The sequence below is a fragment of the Rhinopithecus bieti genome, unplaced genomic scaffold (genome assembly GCF_001698545.2).
Source record: "Rhinopithecus bieti isolate Rb0 unplaced genomic scaffold, ASM169854v2 scaffold_49371, whole genome shotgun sequence".
Classification (NCBI taxonomy): domain Eukaryota; kingdom Metazoa; phylum Chordata; class Mammalia; order Primates; family Cercopithecidae; genus Rhinopithecus; species Rhinopithecus bieti.
In genome coordinates, this window is record NW_016821003.1 from 2400252 (window position 1) to 2415606 (window position 15355).

The window sequence follows — 15355 nt, forward strand, 5'->3', positions numbered from 1 at the left end:
ATAAACACATCATTCCAGTGTTCTGCCAGATGTAATTCCTTCTGGGGACAAAAATATTTAAAAAAAAAAAATGCTCATTCCTAAGCGCAATGTCTACCCATGTGGTTTCACCTGGTCTTGTACAATTAAACAAATGCAAAACCCAAGATCATGCATTTGATGTCCAATAAAGGTTAGCCAGAAATGTGTCTTCTTTTGCAATTAAACAGACAATTCTCTTCACCACAGTCAACACCCTGTTCCCCTTCCACACTTGTTCTGTCCAGTTTCAGACCCTTGGCTTTGAAAGGGCATTTAGGTATTTTCCTGTGCTTTGTGCCATTAAATATATTTTCCATGACTTTGACCCTTTCTAAGGACTTTCATAATTTGTATTCTCGTTTACTATGAAGGTGTGAACCTCAATAGATCATCCCAAACTTGATTTGTCCCCTATTGCCTGTTTCAAAGGCACTTCGGGTAGACCCGTCCCATTCCCCAGGAAGCAGACTTCATACTTATGGGGTAAAGCTAATAAACCCTTGATAAATGAATGAAAATGGAAGTTCTCCATTTCTACTGTGCTGTCTTCTTAAAATATGCAATACTACGTTTTCCTCTGCAACATTAAGTCAAATCTGATTGTCCTTTATCAAAAGCAAAGTTGTATAATACATCATGTCAAACAAGAATGTAGAAATATAAGGAAAAATAAAGGTGTAGCTAAAATGACTCCCATAAATATTTGAACATCAGAAAAGGATGTCAATCTGCCTTTGTCATGATGCAAAATAGAGGATTTATTTTGCCTTATGAGTGTAATAATGTCAGATATCATGACTCAGCCTACACAAGCATCTTTGTTTCTCTCAGAATATAAGCATTATTATTAAGTTTTGTTCCCTACAGAACACAGAGGCTTCACCAATCAGAAAAAAAGCTGATTTTAAACCCTAGATCAGCACTTTCTTTTTTGTTTCTCTCTCAAGATTCTTGTGCAATTTTTACCACCTTAGATCACTAGTTTTAAAATATTTTACTAATACATGTAATTTGATTGTTATTTATAACTAATAGCCAGGTCTAGTATACGACATTGATAATATTTCAGGCAACTTAACTCTCCACTATGAAGTTTGCATCTCAAAATGTGTAACAAATACGTATTTATCCAAGGGAAGACATTGTAGGTTGAGAAGTGTGCCCTGTGCTATCCAATATGGTAACCACTGTGGATTTGGGAGGTAGACAGCTGGCGGTGTGAATTCAGTAAAATTACTTCATTTCTACAGAGTTTCAGTGTGCATATGCATTATAGGCATGAAGAACTGCTGTGCAGATTGCCCTTCAAGGGAAGGGTGCCAGAGATGTGAGGGGTGTGGTCAAGAGATAGCCTCTAGCTACCCACTACTTAGGGTCCACCTCTGTTTCAGAAAATTCCCTTTCCAGAGGTTATCTGAAGACTAAGCAAACAGAGGTATAAAGGTTCTACCATTTTGGCATGATGTAGGACTCCTCTGATGAGCAACACTAATTCCAAAGGAACCCACCAGTCTGGGCCAAGGTTTGGCTTGGACTGAGTTGCAGTTTGATTTCACTGTCTATCATGCTCCTGCTCCTTTCCTTTCACAGGTGGTAATCCCTAGCAAACAGCTTTCATTTCAGACTCCATGTACTTTCAAACCTGTAACACATTTGTTTAATGGGAATAAGAATATGTGTAATTCAGGGAGTTAATGCTACAAAGTGTAAATGAAATATATGCAAAAAGAACTGTACTAAAATGCTAAATATGCATGAATAAAGATACATAAAATATTTTTTCATATTCTTTGCTGAAAACCTAGTGTCATACAGAAGAATGTATATCTGAGTTTGATGTACACACTACAAATCTATTCAATGTCAGTTTCTTGTTTTTGCCACTTCGTTCATTTAGGTAGAGAAATGCTACTGAAATCAAAGAATGCGCGAAGAGATTAAAGTGCAGAGACTAGGGTTTGGCTAAGGCAGTTGACAGTCTCAATTCCAAACCCCTGTATTGTAGCCATCAATGAGACCAGAAGAAGAAAAGGAACAGGTCAAAAAAAAAAAAAAACAAAAAAAACACAGAGGTTTATAATAAAACCATGAAGGAAACAAATTCTTCACTCTTAGCAGGGAAGCATCACAGTATTTATCAGGGTACCCATCGCATCCTGCATCAGGGTTATGAAAATTTCCTCAAAAGTTAGGCTGAGGAAGCCAGCTTTTTCTGGCAGATTCAACAGGGGTGCATGCTGTCATGGGTCCATGAGTACTAAGATTCCAAGGGCTCTAAGGCAATGATGGGAATGATAATTCTCAACAAAGGTAGCTGGATCCTAATACAAAAAAAGTTATTCGACTGCTAAAATTTTTAAAATTATTTTGAGAACTTTATTTTAGGGAGCTTTGAGACAGAGTAAAATCCTGGACTGATATGGGAGTTGACTGTTCAAATTACTGATGGAAACCAAACCTCCATCAGTCTTGTGTACGGGGTGACAAAGTTTTTTGTAAAGAATGTATTTTAGGTTTTGCAGTCCATAGTGTTTCCAGCACAGCAATTCAATTCTGCAGTTGTAGGGTATAAAAGGATGAAGGTGGCTGTAGTCCAATAAGACTTTACTAGACTGGGCGCAGTGGTAGCTCACGCCTGTAATCCTTACACTTTGGGAGGCCAAGGTGGGCGGATCACCTGAGGTTGGGAGTTCAAGATCAGCCCCACCAACATGGAGAAACCCCATCTCTACTAAAAATACAAAATCAGTCGAGCATGGTGGCCCATGCCTATAATCCCAGGTACTCGGGAAGCTGAGGCAGGAGAATCGCTTGAACCTGGCAGGTGGAGGTTGCGGTGAGCCACGATCAAGCCATTGCACTCCAGCCTGGGCAACAAGAGCAAAACTCCATCTCAAAAAAAAAAAAAAAAAAAAAGACTTTACAAAAAAATAAAAGAAGTAGCAGTCCGTATTTGGCCCACAGGCTGACCCCTGGCCAAGTGTAATGGAGTCAAAGTATTCACTAACATCATGGACTTTTGTCCCTTTAGTAAGCTCTTTAGAAAGAAAAAAAGGTGAAGTTCCCACATGTTCTCACTCATAAGTAGGAGTTGAACAATGAGAACACATGGATACAGGGAGGACAACATCACACACCTGTGCCCGTCAAAGGGTCAGGGGCAAGGGGAGGGAGAGCATTAGGACAAATACCTAATGCATGCGGAGCTTAAAACCTAGATGATGGGTTGATGGGTGCAGCAAACCACCATGGCACATGTATACCTATGTAACGAACCTACATGTTCTGCACATATATCCTAGAACTTAAAGTAAAATTTTAAAAAGAAAAGAAAAAAGGTGAAAATTATCCAGTCATAGGTAACACAGTGTATTGACAGCAAGTGTCATGATATTTTTATTGCTCAGTGCACCGCAATTTAGAGGACAGATCAGGACAGGAGCCTGAGTGCCGTCTTTTACATCAGCATGGTTCTCGGCATACTTTAGATGCTGTGCAGAACAAAACACAAAGTTCCAAAATCGAAGATGCTACTTACATTCTCCCCTTAGAGGGTGCAACTCACCGGTGAAGTCCTATAGCAAAGACCCTGGAATTCAAAGTGACCTGGTCTCCCTATCTTTAGTCCCAGTAGTGATTATTAGAGCTCCATGAGGGAGTCGCTGCCCTTGGAGAAAGACTGTGTATCTATTTTTCAAATTTAAACGGCATAAATGCACTTTTATATCACAAAAAAATGTTTTGGTAAACATTGGTTTGCAGCCTCTGTATGGAAAATTTATAGGAAGATACAATTGTGAGCCAACTGCAAGGGAAGATGCTATTTAGAGCCACACATAATGAAATAAACCCCTTAGTTATGAATCAGTTATTATATTTCACTGAACTCCAACTGTTTCTTTCTCACTGCTTAATTTCATTCTAGCTTTTGTTATTACGCCTAAAGAAACCATTTTAACATTTTCTCGCATGCACGTTGAGTATCAAAATTCCATCTACAAGTTTTCAGCTTTTGCCTCTAATTGCTCCACTGGTTGCTTTAACTGCTTTAATAAATAATATTATCTGAGTTCTGCTAGTTTCAGAATTCTAAGGTCCCTGCATCACATATTATTTATTATTCCTCTAAGGAAAAGAAGGAGCCTTTTTTTACCCAAATAATTTCTTTATAGTCAGAGAGGAGAGAGAGAGAGAGAGAGACAGAAAATGAAGGGAGAATAAAAATGTGAGAAAACAATAAATAAAATCTACCCTTCAAATTACTGCAAGGTTCTCTACAGGGTGAGATATTTTCACTTTAACATTATTGGCATCCTTGGATATCTATGAACTTCTATTCAAAATTCATTAGGAAATGTTTTCCTCCATGTGACCTTAAAGCTCTACAATTCTATTTTGTTTACCATTTTCAGATAGCATGTATACAAGACTAGTTAGATAAGACCGGGCGCGGTGGTTCACGCCTGTAATTCCAGAACTTTGGGAGGCCAAGGCGGGCGAATCACGAGGTTAGGAGTTTGAGACCAGCCTGGCCAACATGGTGAAACCCCGTCTCTACTAAAAATACAAAAAATTAGCCAGGTATGGTGGTGCATGCCTGTAGTCCCAGCTACTCAGGGGGCTGAGGCAGAAGAATTGCTTGAACCTGGGAGCCGGAGGTTGTAGTGAATCGAGATTGTGCCACTGTACTCCAGCCTGGGTGACAGAGTGAGACTCTATCTCAAAAAAAAAAAAAAAAAAAAAAAAAAAAAAAAAGACTAGTTAGTTAACTGTGAAGGGCTTTGGTTTTCTGGGGATATTCAGCCAACAAAGACAGATATTGTGTCTTTCTACAAATTTCTTTACAAAATGTAATAATTGGACAAAACATCAGTTAAAATATAGATAAATGACTAAATGAATTAATGTAAATGAGTGAACGAATGAGTTTCTGAATATGTGACTTAATGAATTAATTACCATTAGTTGAATTAGCAGGTATAATGAGTTTTTTGAAACAGTGTGCTGTTTTCAAATTGGGGACAATCAAATTTTTATCTGGCCATGACACTGCAAGAATTAAATGAAACAAGTTTTAATTATTTAAAAATACTAGATTATTATATGCCGTTGATAGGAATGCAAAATGGTGGACCTGTTATGGAAAACAGTATGGAGGTTCCTCAAAAACTTAAAAACAGAATCACTATATGATTAAGAAATCTCACTTCTGAGTACTTATCCCAAAGAATTGAAATCAAGATATTAAAAAGATATTAGCACTCCTATGTTCATTGCATTTACAATAGCCAAAATGGGAAAACAACCTAAACATTCATTGATGAATGGATAAAGAAAATGTGGTATAGAGAGATTTTGAAACACTATTCAGCCTTTAAAAAGAAGGAGATCCTGCAACACACAACAACATGAATGAATGTTAAGGACATTCTACTAAGAGAAACAAGCCAGTCACGAAAAGACAAATACTACATGATTCCACTTTTATGAGGTATCTAAAATAGTCAAATCCAAAGAATCAGAGAGAAGGATTGTGGTTGCCAGAGACTGGGGAAAAAGAAAATGGGGAATTGCTAAACAACAGTCATAAAGTTTTAGTTATGCAAAACAAATAAGTTCTAAAGATGTTCTGTACAATGTTGCACCTATTGTTAATAATACTATATTGTGCACTTAAAAATCTTATAGGATAGTGGATCTCTTAAGTGCTCTTAACACACAGAAACACACACCACACACATACCACACACACACACACGCTCTTTATCTAAAATGAGAGTTATTGCCAAGATTGAGGAGAGAATCAATCAATACACCGTCTACTATCTAAATTAATTCCAAGTTTTCTACAGTATGAAATATTTTCACTTTAGCATCCTTGGATATCATGAATATAAAGAGTGTTTTCAGGAGAATTGATGATGAACAGCCACCTTGGTAACTCAGGTGAATTATAGAAATGCCAGAATACCAGTAGGAAAAAAAAAAAATGCAATGCTCCTGTGTTGAGTGGGTGTTTATATTCAAGAGAGGAATTAGGACAACACAGCACTGTGGCCACAATGATTATATGCTGACCTCCTACTCTGCCTGTGAATGGCCATCATTTCCACTTTTAACTTAAGCAGCTCATGCAGCCTCATTCAAGGTGAATGCTTGGGAAACAATAGAAAGTTATTTCCTTAGAAACAATCACATCTCACAGCCACGGTACACCCAATACACACTCGAAATAAGTTTATGAGATGAGAAAATAAAATGGGCCATAGCAGATTTACATGAAAGAACTGACTTGTTTTTAGTACCTGTTCTGGGCTAGGAACGCTTACCTTAAATATAAATAATTTGCTGCATATAACAACTTTTCAGACTGTCTGTCGCAAAGTATGAGCTCAGTAAACACCGACTGTCATCATCGTATTCCACTTTCAAGAATCCATAATCTAGAAGAGCATGCATAGGTATAGCGGCCAATGATAAGCAGAAAGTTGGATTTAACCTCTCGTCCTGCTTCTACGTGATATATCACCAAGTACAGGAAGCTTATCCTTTTCTAAGTTTCCTTCTTTATAAAACTGAAATCATACAGAGTATTTCTTGGTGTCATTTGTAAGAATTAAGTGAGATAATATGTAATAGGAGCTTAGCATGGTATCGGATTCATCAAATAAAAATAACATTGTTTTCCCCCTTACCTTGCCCATCACAATCTGGTTCACAGCCAAAGGTAATAAACCCATATCAGGTGGCTAGACGGATGAGCAAAGATCACAGCATTTATACTCTGGTTAATTCCACAGATTTGTTTTATTTTTCTTCTTTCCTGATATTCAGTGAGGTCATTTAGAGAATGAGTAGTCAATTATTTCCATTATAATTGGTCCTATTCAGTCATCCTAAAGCTAAAGCTCATAGGCGCAATTGGAGTTACAGAGATCACAAGGAAAAGAAAGGACTGTGGATTGTCAAGGCACCATCATAAGACCCAGGTGCACATCTCAGTTCCACTTCTAACTATTTGTGTGATACTGGGCAAGTTAGTTCTTTAATCCTCAGGTTTCACATCTCTTAAATGGGTGTAACTGAGACAGCCAAATGCCTAAATAGATAAAAGGTACCCGGAGAATCCCCGACCTGCCCCACCAGTGTTTACATCAGATGCTTTTGTGCAGATGAGGGAACTGCCCAGGGCTGTGTCTGAGCATGCCTATATGTGCACTGGGGGAAGATGGCTGAGCCACGGGCAGGGGGAGGAGCCTGGCCTCTTCACTTCCCCTATTGTGAACCCGGGGATTCAATCTGTGAGGTGGGGAGCCTGTTAGCATGACTCTGTCTTGCTTTGCTTTTTTTCCCCCCCTCTCTCTGTTTGCCCAATAAAATCCTCTCCTACTCACCCTTCAATGTGTCCATGTGCCTAAGTTTTCCTAGTTATGTGACAAGAACTCAGCTTTAGCTGAACTAAGGAGCAAACTCCTGCAACATGATGACTCCACATAGAGATGTTAGAGAATGAAACCAGTATATGTAGCACAGTTCCTGACATATACTAAGCACTCACTAGTAAAAACACCCATAGCAGTAGCGGGAAAAAAAATTAGACTAAATGATATTAATTAGACTATTTAGCATATAACTGTCAAATAAAAAAAGCATTCTGCACACAGTCAGCCACCTAGGTGAATCTCTACTAAAATAAGTTTTAGGTTTTTAATTTGCTTTTAAGATGTGAAATTGATGGTGGCTTGCCTTTTATTAACTGGTAACACTACTAGCTACCACATATTTTATTTAATATTGTCACTTAATCATCTCATTAACACTGCGAGAAAGTTGATATTATCCCATACGGAGGAGAAAACTGAATTTCAGAGAATTCCAGGGACTAGTTCTCTGACTGGGAAGCAATAGTGATATGATTTCAACCTTAGTCTCCCTAAGTTCAAAATATGTCATCTTTTCAATAATTTACACACCTTTATTTTACATTACTGAAAGACACAGTATTGTAGAAAGTAGCAAGGAACTAATTAATGTTCCTGCAAATGAGAGGGTAAGATGACGGATTTTTCTCTATGTCACTGTTCATTTTCCCCTCGAAAGGAATATACAGACATATACATACAGATAGAGATATAGTATTAGGTATAAGAATTCAAAAATACATGTTATTTCTAGCTTGACAACATGCTCTAAAAAGAAATTGAACTGCATGAGAAGCTGACCAGCCAACAAATAACCGCATTTTTTAGTGTGGCAGATGCTGGGATAAATGCCTACTTCTTGCTGGATAGCAAATTAAGCATTATCCTAAAAGATGGATACATTCTTGTCAGTGTATAAAATAGAACAGTCCTAAAGAGAAAATAATGCATAGCTATGTGTTACCCAGTAATTCCCTGAATATCCATGTCCTCTGGTTCTGTCTAAAAAGGTTAAATGGCTCCAAATCTGTCCATTAGACTCATAAGGAACTACACATTGCTCTGGCTAGTCAGGAAATTTAATTTTCTTCTGAAATTAACCGATTGTGCATAGAGAGAGGGAAGCTGCTCTCCATATCCAACTGGGGGGAGGTGGGGGCAGAGGACTGTAGAAATGCAGAACAGATGTTGAAAAATATGGTTTGTGATTCTTGAGTTCTCCTCCCACGGAGCCAAGCCAGGTTTAATCAAAACTGTGTGGGCTCCCCCTTCTGAATGACACATCAAAGGCTGCTGTAAATGCTTTGAAACAGCATTCGTCCCTTCTTTGGGTAGAACCATAGATGCTGAGGAACTAGCACTTGCCTGACATCTATCAGAAGCACAGATAGGCCTGTGTCATCAAATAGTGCTTTATCTGTCCATCTCTTCCCGGTCAAAACACTCTCACATCCCCTTTAGCTTGTCTGAAAATGAAATGCTTCTAAGCTGGATGGTTATTTCTAAACAGCCTCAAGCTTCCTCTACACAAACTTTCCTGCCAGTAACAGTAATAAAAGTAGCAAGAGCAATAATAATAACTAGCAGCTACAATGAGAATCTTTGCTTGATTCCCTGTGAACTGGAATTAGTATCAGTAAATCTCCATTTTTACATCAGTAAAATGAATAGATTATAAAATGTGCAGCCATATGTGGACAACTACGCACCTGGATTTATAGCTAGCTCCGCCAATAAGATGCTACTTTTATTATGGCATGAAAAGTTCCTCAAGCCTCATCTCTAGATGACTGAGATCGTGTCTCTGCACAGCCAGTCCACTCCCACTGGTACCATGTATTCCGTGTTGGGAGCTTATATTATTGTGCTGATATTTGAACCCTTATTTTCCCTAAGATCCTTGGCTTGGCAGACTCTGGAGCCCTTACATGCTCCTGGCCGGCAAGAGTAGAAACCTTGTCAAATCAAGCACTAAAACTGGTTCTCTGATCAGTCTCTCAGTGGAACCGATCTCATTCACTTCCTTCACATTCTGTCTTCTGCTTGGAGATGTAAAGGATGTGGCAACTACTCCTTTTTGGGTTCCTTTCAGAGGTAACCGAGAAACATAAAAACAGGGCAGATTCATCCACTCCACAAGTATCGTTGCCCCCATTCATGTCAGCATTCCAGCATAAAGCCACTGCATAATTTCACTATATTTTCAGGAAATTCATGCCAAAGTAAATATTTTTGGATATTCCTCCCATTGCATTCAACATTGGCCCATTAATAGATATAATTTTCTTAGCCAAATAGGGGCCATTATGTATGTTTATAGTTTGTGAAATTTCTTTAGAACCGAGAATGCCCAATGGACCATTTCTCAAATTCCCAGGTAAAGTTTCATCTTCTTAGAGGTTAGACTCTTCTGCAAGAAACCTTCTTTGTATCCTTATTGGCTGCAGTCTTATTTGTTATTCTGAATTTAGAAATGATTTGTACTTAAAAACAAAAAGTGCTCTTCTGGGTCTGTAAATAATTTTTGTACAAACTCGACTTATTTGGGGTGCTGACTGTTCTGCAAGGTTTCAATCTCAGCCTCAGAGTCTCAGCATCCTTGTGAGTAACAGGAATTTAATACATTTTTTTAAAAATCGAATAAATAAACCTACAGATAACTCACTTTACCAGGGTTTCCCCAAATGAAGTAATTGGAAGGATATCTGCCCTAGTTATCTGTGACTTGTAAATTGAAAGGGTTTGGTATGAGCTGACAGATATCTAACTCAGAAATTAACTGGACAATTCTTTAAAATTGTATTCTTCCATCTACATCTCACTCTCTATCTCCTTGATTTTGCAACAAATATTCATAAGACAATATTTGAAAATCACTTTCAAACACATCATTAGCAAACCCTTCACCCTTGGAGACGAGCATAGAAGTTATAGATTTTCAGTGTGCTTTTGGGAGAAAGCTATTTAGCTGGAGAACCTGTACTGTCATTTGGGTGACTGGAAAAAGAGAAAAAGATGTGTACGGTACAACAGAAAAAAAAAATCAAGCTGAGCTTCATTTCTAAAGAAAAGGCAGAAAAGCTTTAATAAAGAATTATTTCGCACCCTGGGGAAAATTTTGAGCAGAAAACTATAAACAAAAGGTATTTTGAAATGCAGAGAAACATTTTATCTAGGAGACACCAAACCAGATATGCTGACCTATCAGAAATGTCCAAGAAGTGATAAAAAGATAATTTCAAAGGCAAACACCAAATGCAGAAATAAGATAGGAGCCACTTAATGCATTGACACAGTGGTCTCACGCCTCTAAATTCTAATATATAATTCACCATAACTGTCAAAAGAGACAGAGGACACACTAGCAATGCTTCCCCAAAGCTAAACAAACAAACAAAAAACACTAACAAACAAAAACATAAAAATAACAAGATCCACCCAAATGTATTGCAAACATTTGCAACTCTGCATTTTCACAGAGCTCTCTGAGAGCTGGAATAGCTGAATTCATCTTGATGTTCCTGACTCTGGGATCTGTGTAGCACTTAGTAGGTACACAGGCGCATGTACACACACCATACATACACACACACACACACACACACACATAGAGTATGGGCTAACCTACATTATTTGGTGATGTGAGCATAGTCCCAAGGGCGGCCACACAGAAAGTACATGCAAAGGCATTTTGCACTGATCTGCTTGTCATTTGCAGTATCCACTATTCCTTTTAAAAGACAAATACCTTATAGGACTGGAAGTGATATCAGGGTCACGAGCAGTCACTTGCCCAATCACGGAGTTCAGAGCAGCATTTTCATGAACTTCAAGCAGGTAAGTCGGTGAAGAGAAGACCGGAGGCTCATCAGCATCTTCAACGACGATTTTGACTGTCGCCGTGTCTTTAAAGGGTCCCCTGCTACTGAAACGTGGGTCAATATGGACATTGGCTGCCTCTACCTTTAGCGTATAGGATTTTTTGGTCTCAAAGTCCAGAGGCTGTTAAGAAATGACAAAGATAAATGCTTCTCACTAATGACCACAGCAGCAAGAACAAATGAGTATAATACTGATGGATGAAAGTTATGTGCATTTAAACCCATTTGTGCTTAATGGGATCACTCTCCAGTCCCCCAGATTCAACCTGTAAATTTTATGGGCATTTATTGGTATCTGTTTATTATACAAGCTCAGTGAATCTAATATCCTATTGTTTTGTTTTGTTTTGCTCATTTCACTTGGAATTCACAAAATATTCACAGTCATGAATTGTGCCATCAAAATTTCACTTCAGAGTCATAATAAAATTTTACTAGTGACAGCATGACCTGCATACTAATCAGCCACTTAATCGGGCCTCTGCTGGTGGCAGATAAGGCGACATCGAACACAATCTCTATCCGGGAAGAATATTTTATCATCTCTGCAACAGAGTGTGAAATGTAAAGAACTAGAAATAATCATTGTTTAGTCCAAGGAGACATTATAAAGCATAATTTAGCACTAATCCCCACAAAGAGTATTTTCTGATTTCACTTTAAAGCATTGCTACTCTACTGATCATGTGGTTAAAATGAGGTTTATTATTTTTTAGGACATTCTTAGAGGCTGTCTATTATGAATTTATGCTATGAGGCAGGTGGGCATGTAAAGAAATATGTGCACCAATACATATGTATGTACTTGTGTTTATATTTAGAAGAAGAAATTATGCGAGCAGTATAAATAGATAACTGGATCTAATTGTGCCCCCACCAACCACTGAAAAGCAATTTGAAATTACCTCATTGCACCATTACTGACAATGTGTCTGACATATTAACACTTCATTCCCTAAAACTCTGAGAGACTTTGGTCGATGACCTAGGTAAGTAAAGCCAGGTAAAAAGAAGCCACCTTCAATAAGCCAGAAGCCCACGTGCATTAGCACCTTTATAGTCCAATTTTTGGTGAATCACAATACTTCAGATTTCAAGAATGCAAGTCTGTTGGGGTTCAAAGAGACAGGATACATCTGCATTACAAATTTCTCAAAAGAAATATAACTTTAAATAGGCAATGAAGATTTTTAAAAATAAGCTAAAAGACAAACTGGCACCAGTGAACTCTTTCAGAATTCCAGTACAAGCTTAATTACATATTCTTATTTCAAACTATTGTGTTGGTTTTTACATTTGAATTCTGATATAATGGGACTTGGCTCCTTTTTTTCCCCCCCATATTTTCTAGTAAACCAGGCAAGCACTCACTTTCCTATCTATTCTAAAATTACTAGGCACATGCATCCGTGAATAGATCATGCAACATCAGCATATTGACAATTTGCCAATCGCCTTTACTGTAACAATTTGGCAATTTCAAATTCTTCGCAAACATTGTTAAGTATAACAAATTATGTTCTGCTTAATTCCAGTTCAACATAACGACAATGAACCCAGACACATTCTGGTGTCCCAAGAATTTTATTGGACAAAAAACGGGGCCTATAAATTGTAGAAATACAACTCATTTGCACTGTTCTCTAGGGTAAAATACATGTTTTACTTGGTGTCAAGGTGTATAGTATATGCTTCCAAGTTAGGACTAACAGCAAATAAAAATAAAGCAAATGGCTAATTGTTTCAGTTTATAACTGCACCTTATGGCAAAAAAACGGGAATAATAACAATAAAAATGACATTAGGAATCATTAGTCAAGGAAAATGTGACGCTAGGTTATTCAATAATTGACTCAAATATTATGCTATACTTTATTTCAAACATGGCTTTTTAAATGTTGTGTAGTTCTTAATGCTAAACTCAAACCAGGATTTTGGTAGAAAGATAGCATTGCTCAGCAGAGAGTTAAAATAAATGTAGACATCTTTTTCAAAATTGATTTTTAAAAATATTTTTTATAAAAAAGAACATCCAGAAAACTTTAAGTTTTCATTGTTAAGACCCCTTCAGTGGGGCCGAGTTTTAGAGCAAGACCATTGGAAATAGGTCTCTGTGTGGCACGATGGAGATTCAGATAGTAACCTTACACTCATATCTATCTACATGATGCTGATGAAGAAAGTGAAAAAAATTATTGACTCCCAATAATGTGGTCCACCATCGGATTTATTTGAGAACAAGCAAATCCGTTTAAAAACTAGTTTGATCTACTTCATGACAAAGTTTGAAGAACAGTATTGAAGAAAATAATCAGGATGAGGATCAAAGAGTATTTTCCTTGCAAGTGCTTTGTGACTATAAAGTAAGGAACTATGTTCTACACATTTCTTATAAGTGTAGATTTTATGATGAGAAATATAAATGGAAAATGTCGTACAGAATTTTTTTACATCTACCATAAAAGCAAGAGATTGCTAACAAAAGCAGTCTCAAATTTTCCTACATTATTTATGCTTGTTATTGAGATGTTTCTTTCTTCAATGGTAGCTCCCTATCCAGAAGCAAGGGAAAGGCGAGCTTCATTTTCCATGATGCTCACATCTCTGAGCCATAATTTGGAGTATGCAATGGTAGCAGGTTTGGCCCTGTCCTTCAGGCACTAGAGAAAGCCAGGATAACTGAACCAGGATAACTGAACCTGAATGTTCTACCTGTTTTTTTTTCTTTACTTTCCATGAAAGCATAGCCTTCAATAAGGGCTTGGGAAGCTTCAGTGTATTTGGGAAAGATATTTCAGGAAGCAAGAGTTCAAACATGAGGAGAGTTATATACAGAAAGACTAAAAGCCACTGAACTCGTCACCTCTGTGGGCAACTGAGGCCTGTTCTCACTGAGAATCCTTTTACAACCTTAAACAATATGACTCAGAATAGTTTCTTTGAACAATAGTAACTGTCCACCAATTTTTCTCCCCCTTTGGTTGAGGGCTGCCTTCACAGGGTATTGACTTCCCCACATAGTTGAAGTGCCCCGTCTAAGGACTCAGTAAATTCCTGTGGTTATGGGTAATAAGTAAGTTGGAGGAGCAGCACTATTATGGTAGCCATTTACCAGACCTTTAGCAGAAATGTGAAGGGGGCCCAAGAGATAAGAGGTGCCAAAAGGACTGTACTAGTTATCTTGTCTTACTGCTCAATGCTAAACGTCTACCAGCTCTACAATTCTGTCAGGAAGTCCATACAAGTACCTCAACTTTAAAACTCAAGTTTCAAAGAGGTATTTTGAAGATGAACAAAAGTTTCCTTAGCTTACTTTTCTTAGCCTTATAATGCCATCCTGGGCCTGGGCATCAGAAGTGATTTCAAAAAGTGCTGTTCCATCTCCATCAATGATATCATATGATGACTGTGCATTTTCACCAATATCCTGATCATTGGCCTTCACCCTGCCTATTGCAGTGCCAAGAACCACGTCTTCCGGTACTGAGAAGTGATACAGGCCTTTGAAAAGAGGAGAAAAATGAGCGTCACACAAATTCCAACCATTCATTCATTCATATGACAAATATCTTTTGGGCACCTCCTTTGTCCTGGTCATTCCTTTATTTATGCTACCAATAAACTGATAGAAGAGACAGAAATATCCGTTTCCATTGTGGAATGTTCAGTCTTTTAACTGAATCAGAGACAAACAGTTCCCGGAAGAAGGCATGATCCCTTTTCAAGACTCTTCTGAGATATGAAACTTACTCAACCATATGTTTACCAAGTGTATATTTGGAGCAGCTAAATCAAGACTATTAGGGAATCTATGTGTGTATTTTTTTCCTTTTTGCTGTATAATCACATTTACTGCCCATGGGGCTATTCTTTGTTGCCAACATAAAATATTAAGCTAATTTCAGCACAGAAAGATGCAATGTGTAACACACTGGAAGTCACTTTTGAACTTACCTTTATATTTACAGACTTTTAGACCATTTTTGATAAAATTCAATTACTGAACTTCTGCTGTGCCCTGCAGCAAGCTGT

General features: G+C 37.8%; 1 protein-coding gene across 2 annotated transcripts in view; it reads right to left on the reverse strand.

Annotated features, from left to right (window-relative positions):
• The window catches only part of CDH8 (cadherin 8), a 395507-nt gene that overhangs the window by 157252 nt on the left and 222900 nt on the right, over positions 1–15355 (reverse strand). For both annotated transcript variants that reach the window (XM_017860108.1, XM_017860107.1), the window contains exons 6-7: positions 14637–14824; positions 11191–11444 (exon numbers count right to left, since the gene is read on the reverse strand). In XM_017860108.1, coding sequence (XP_017715597.1) covers positions 11191–11444; positions 14637–14824 — 442 coding nt within the window. The remainder of the gene's footprint in view (positions 1–11190; positions 11445–14636; positions 14825–15355) is intronic.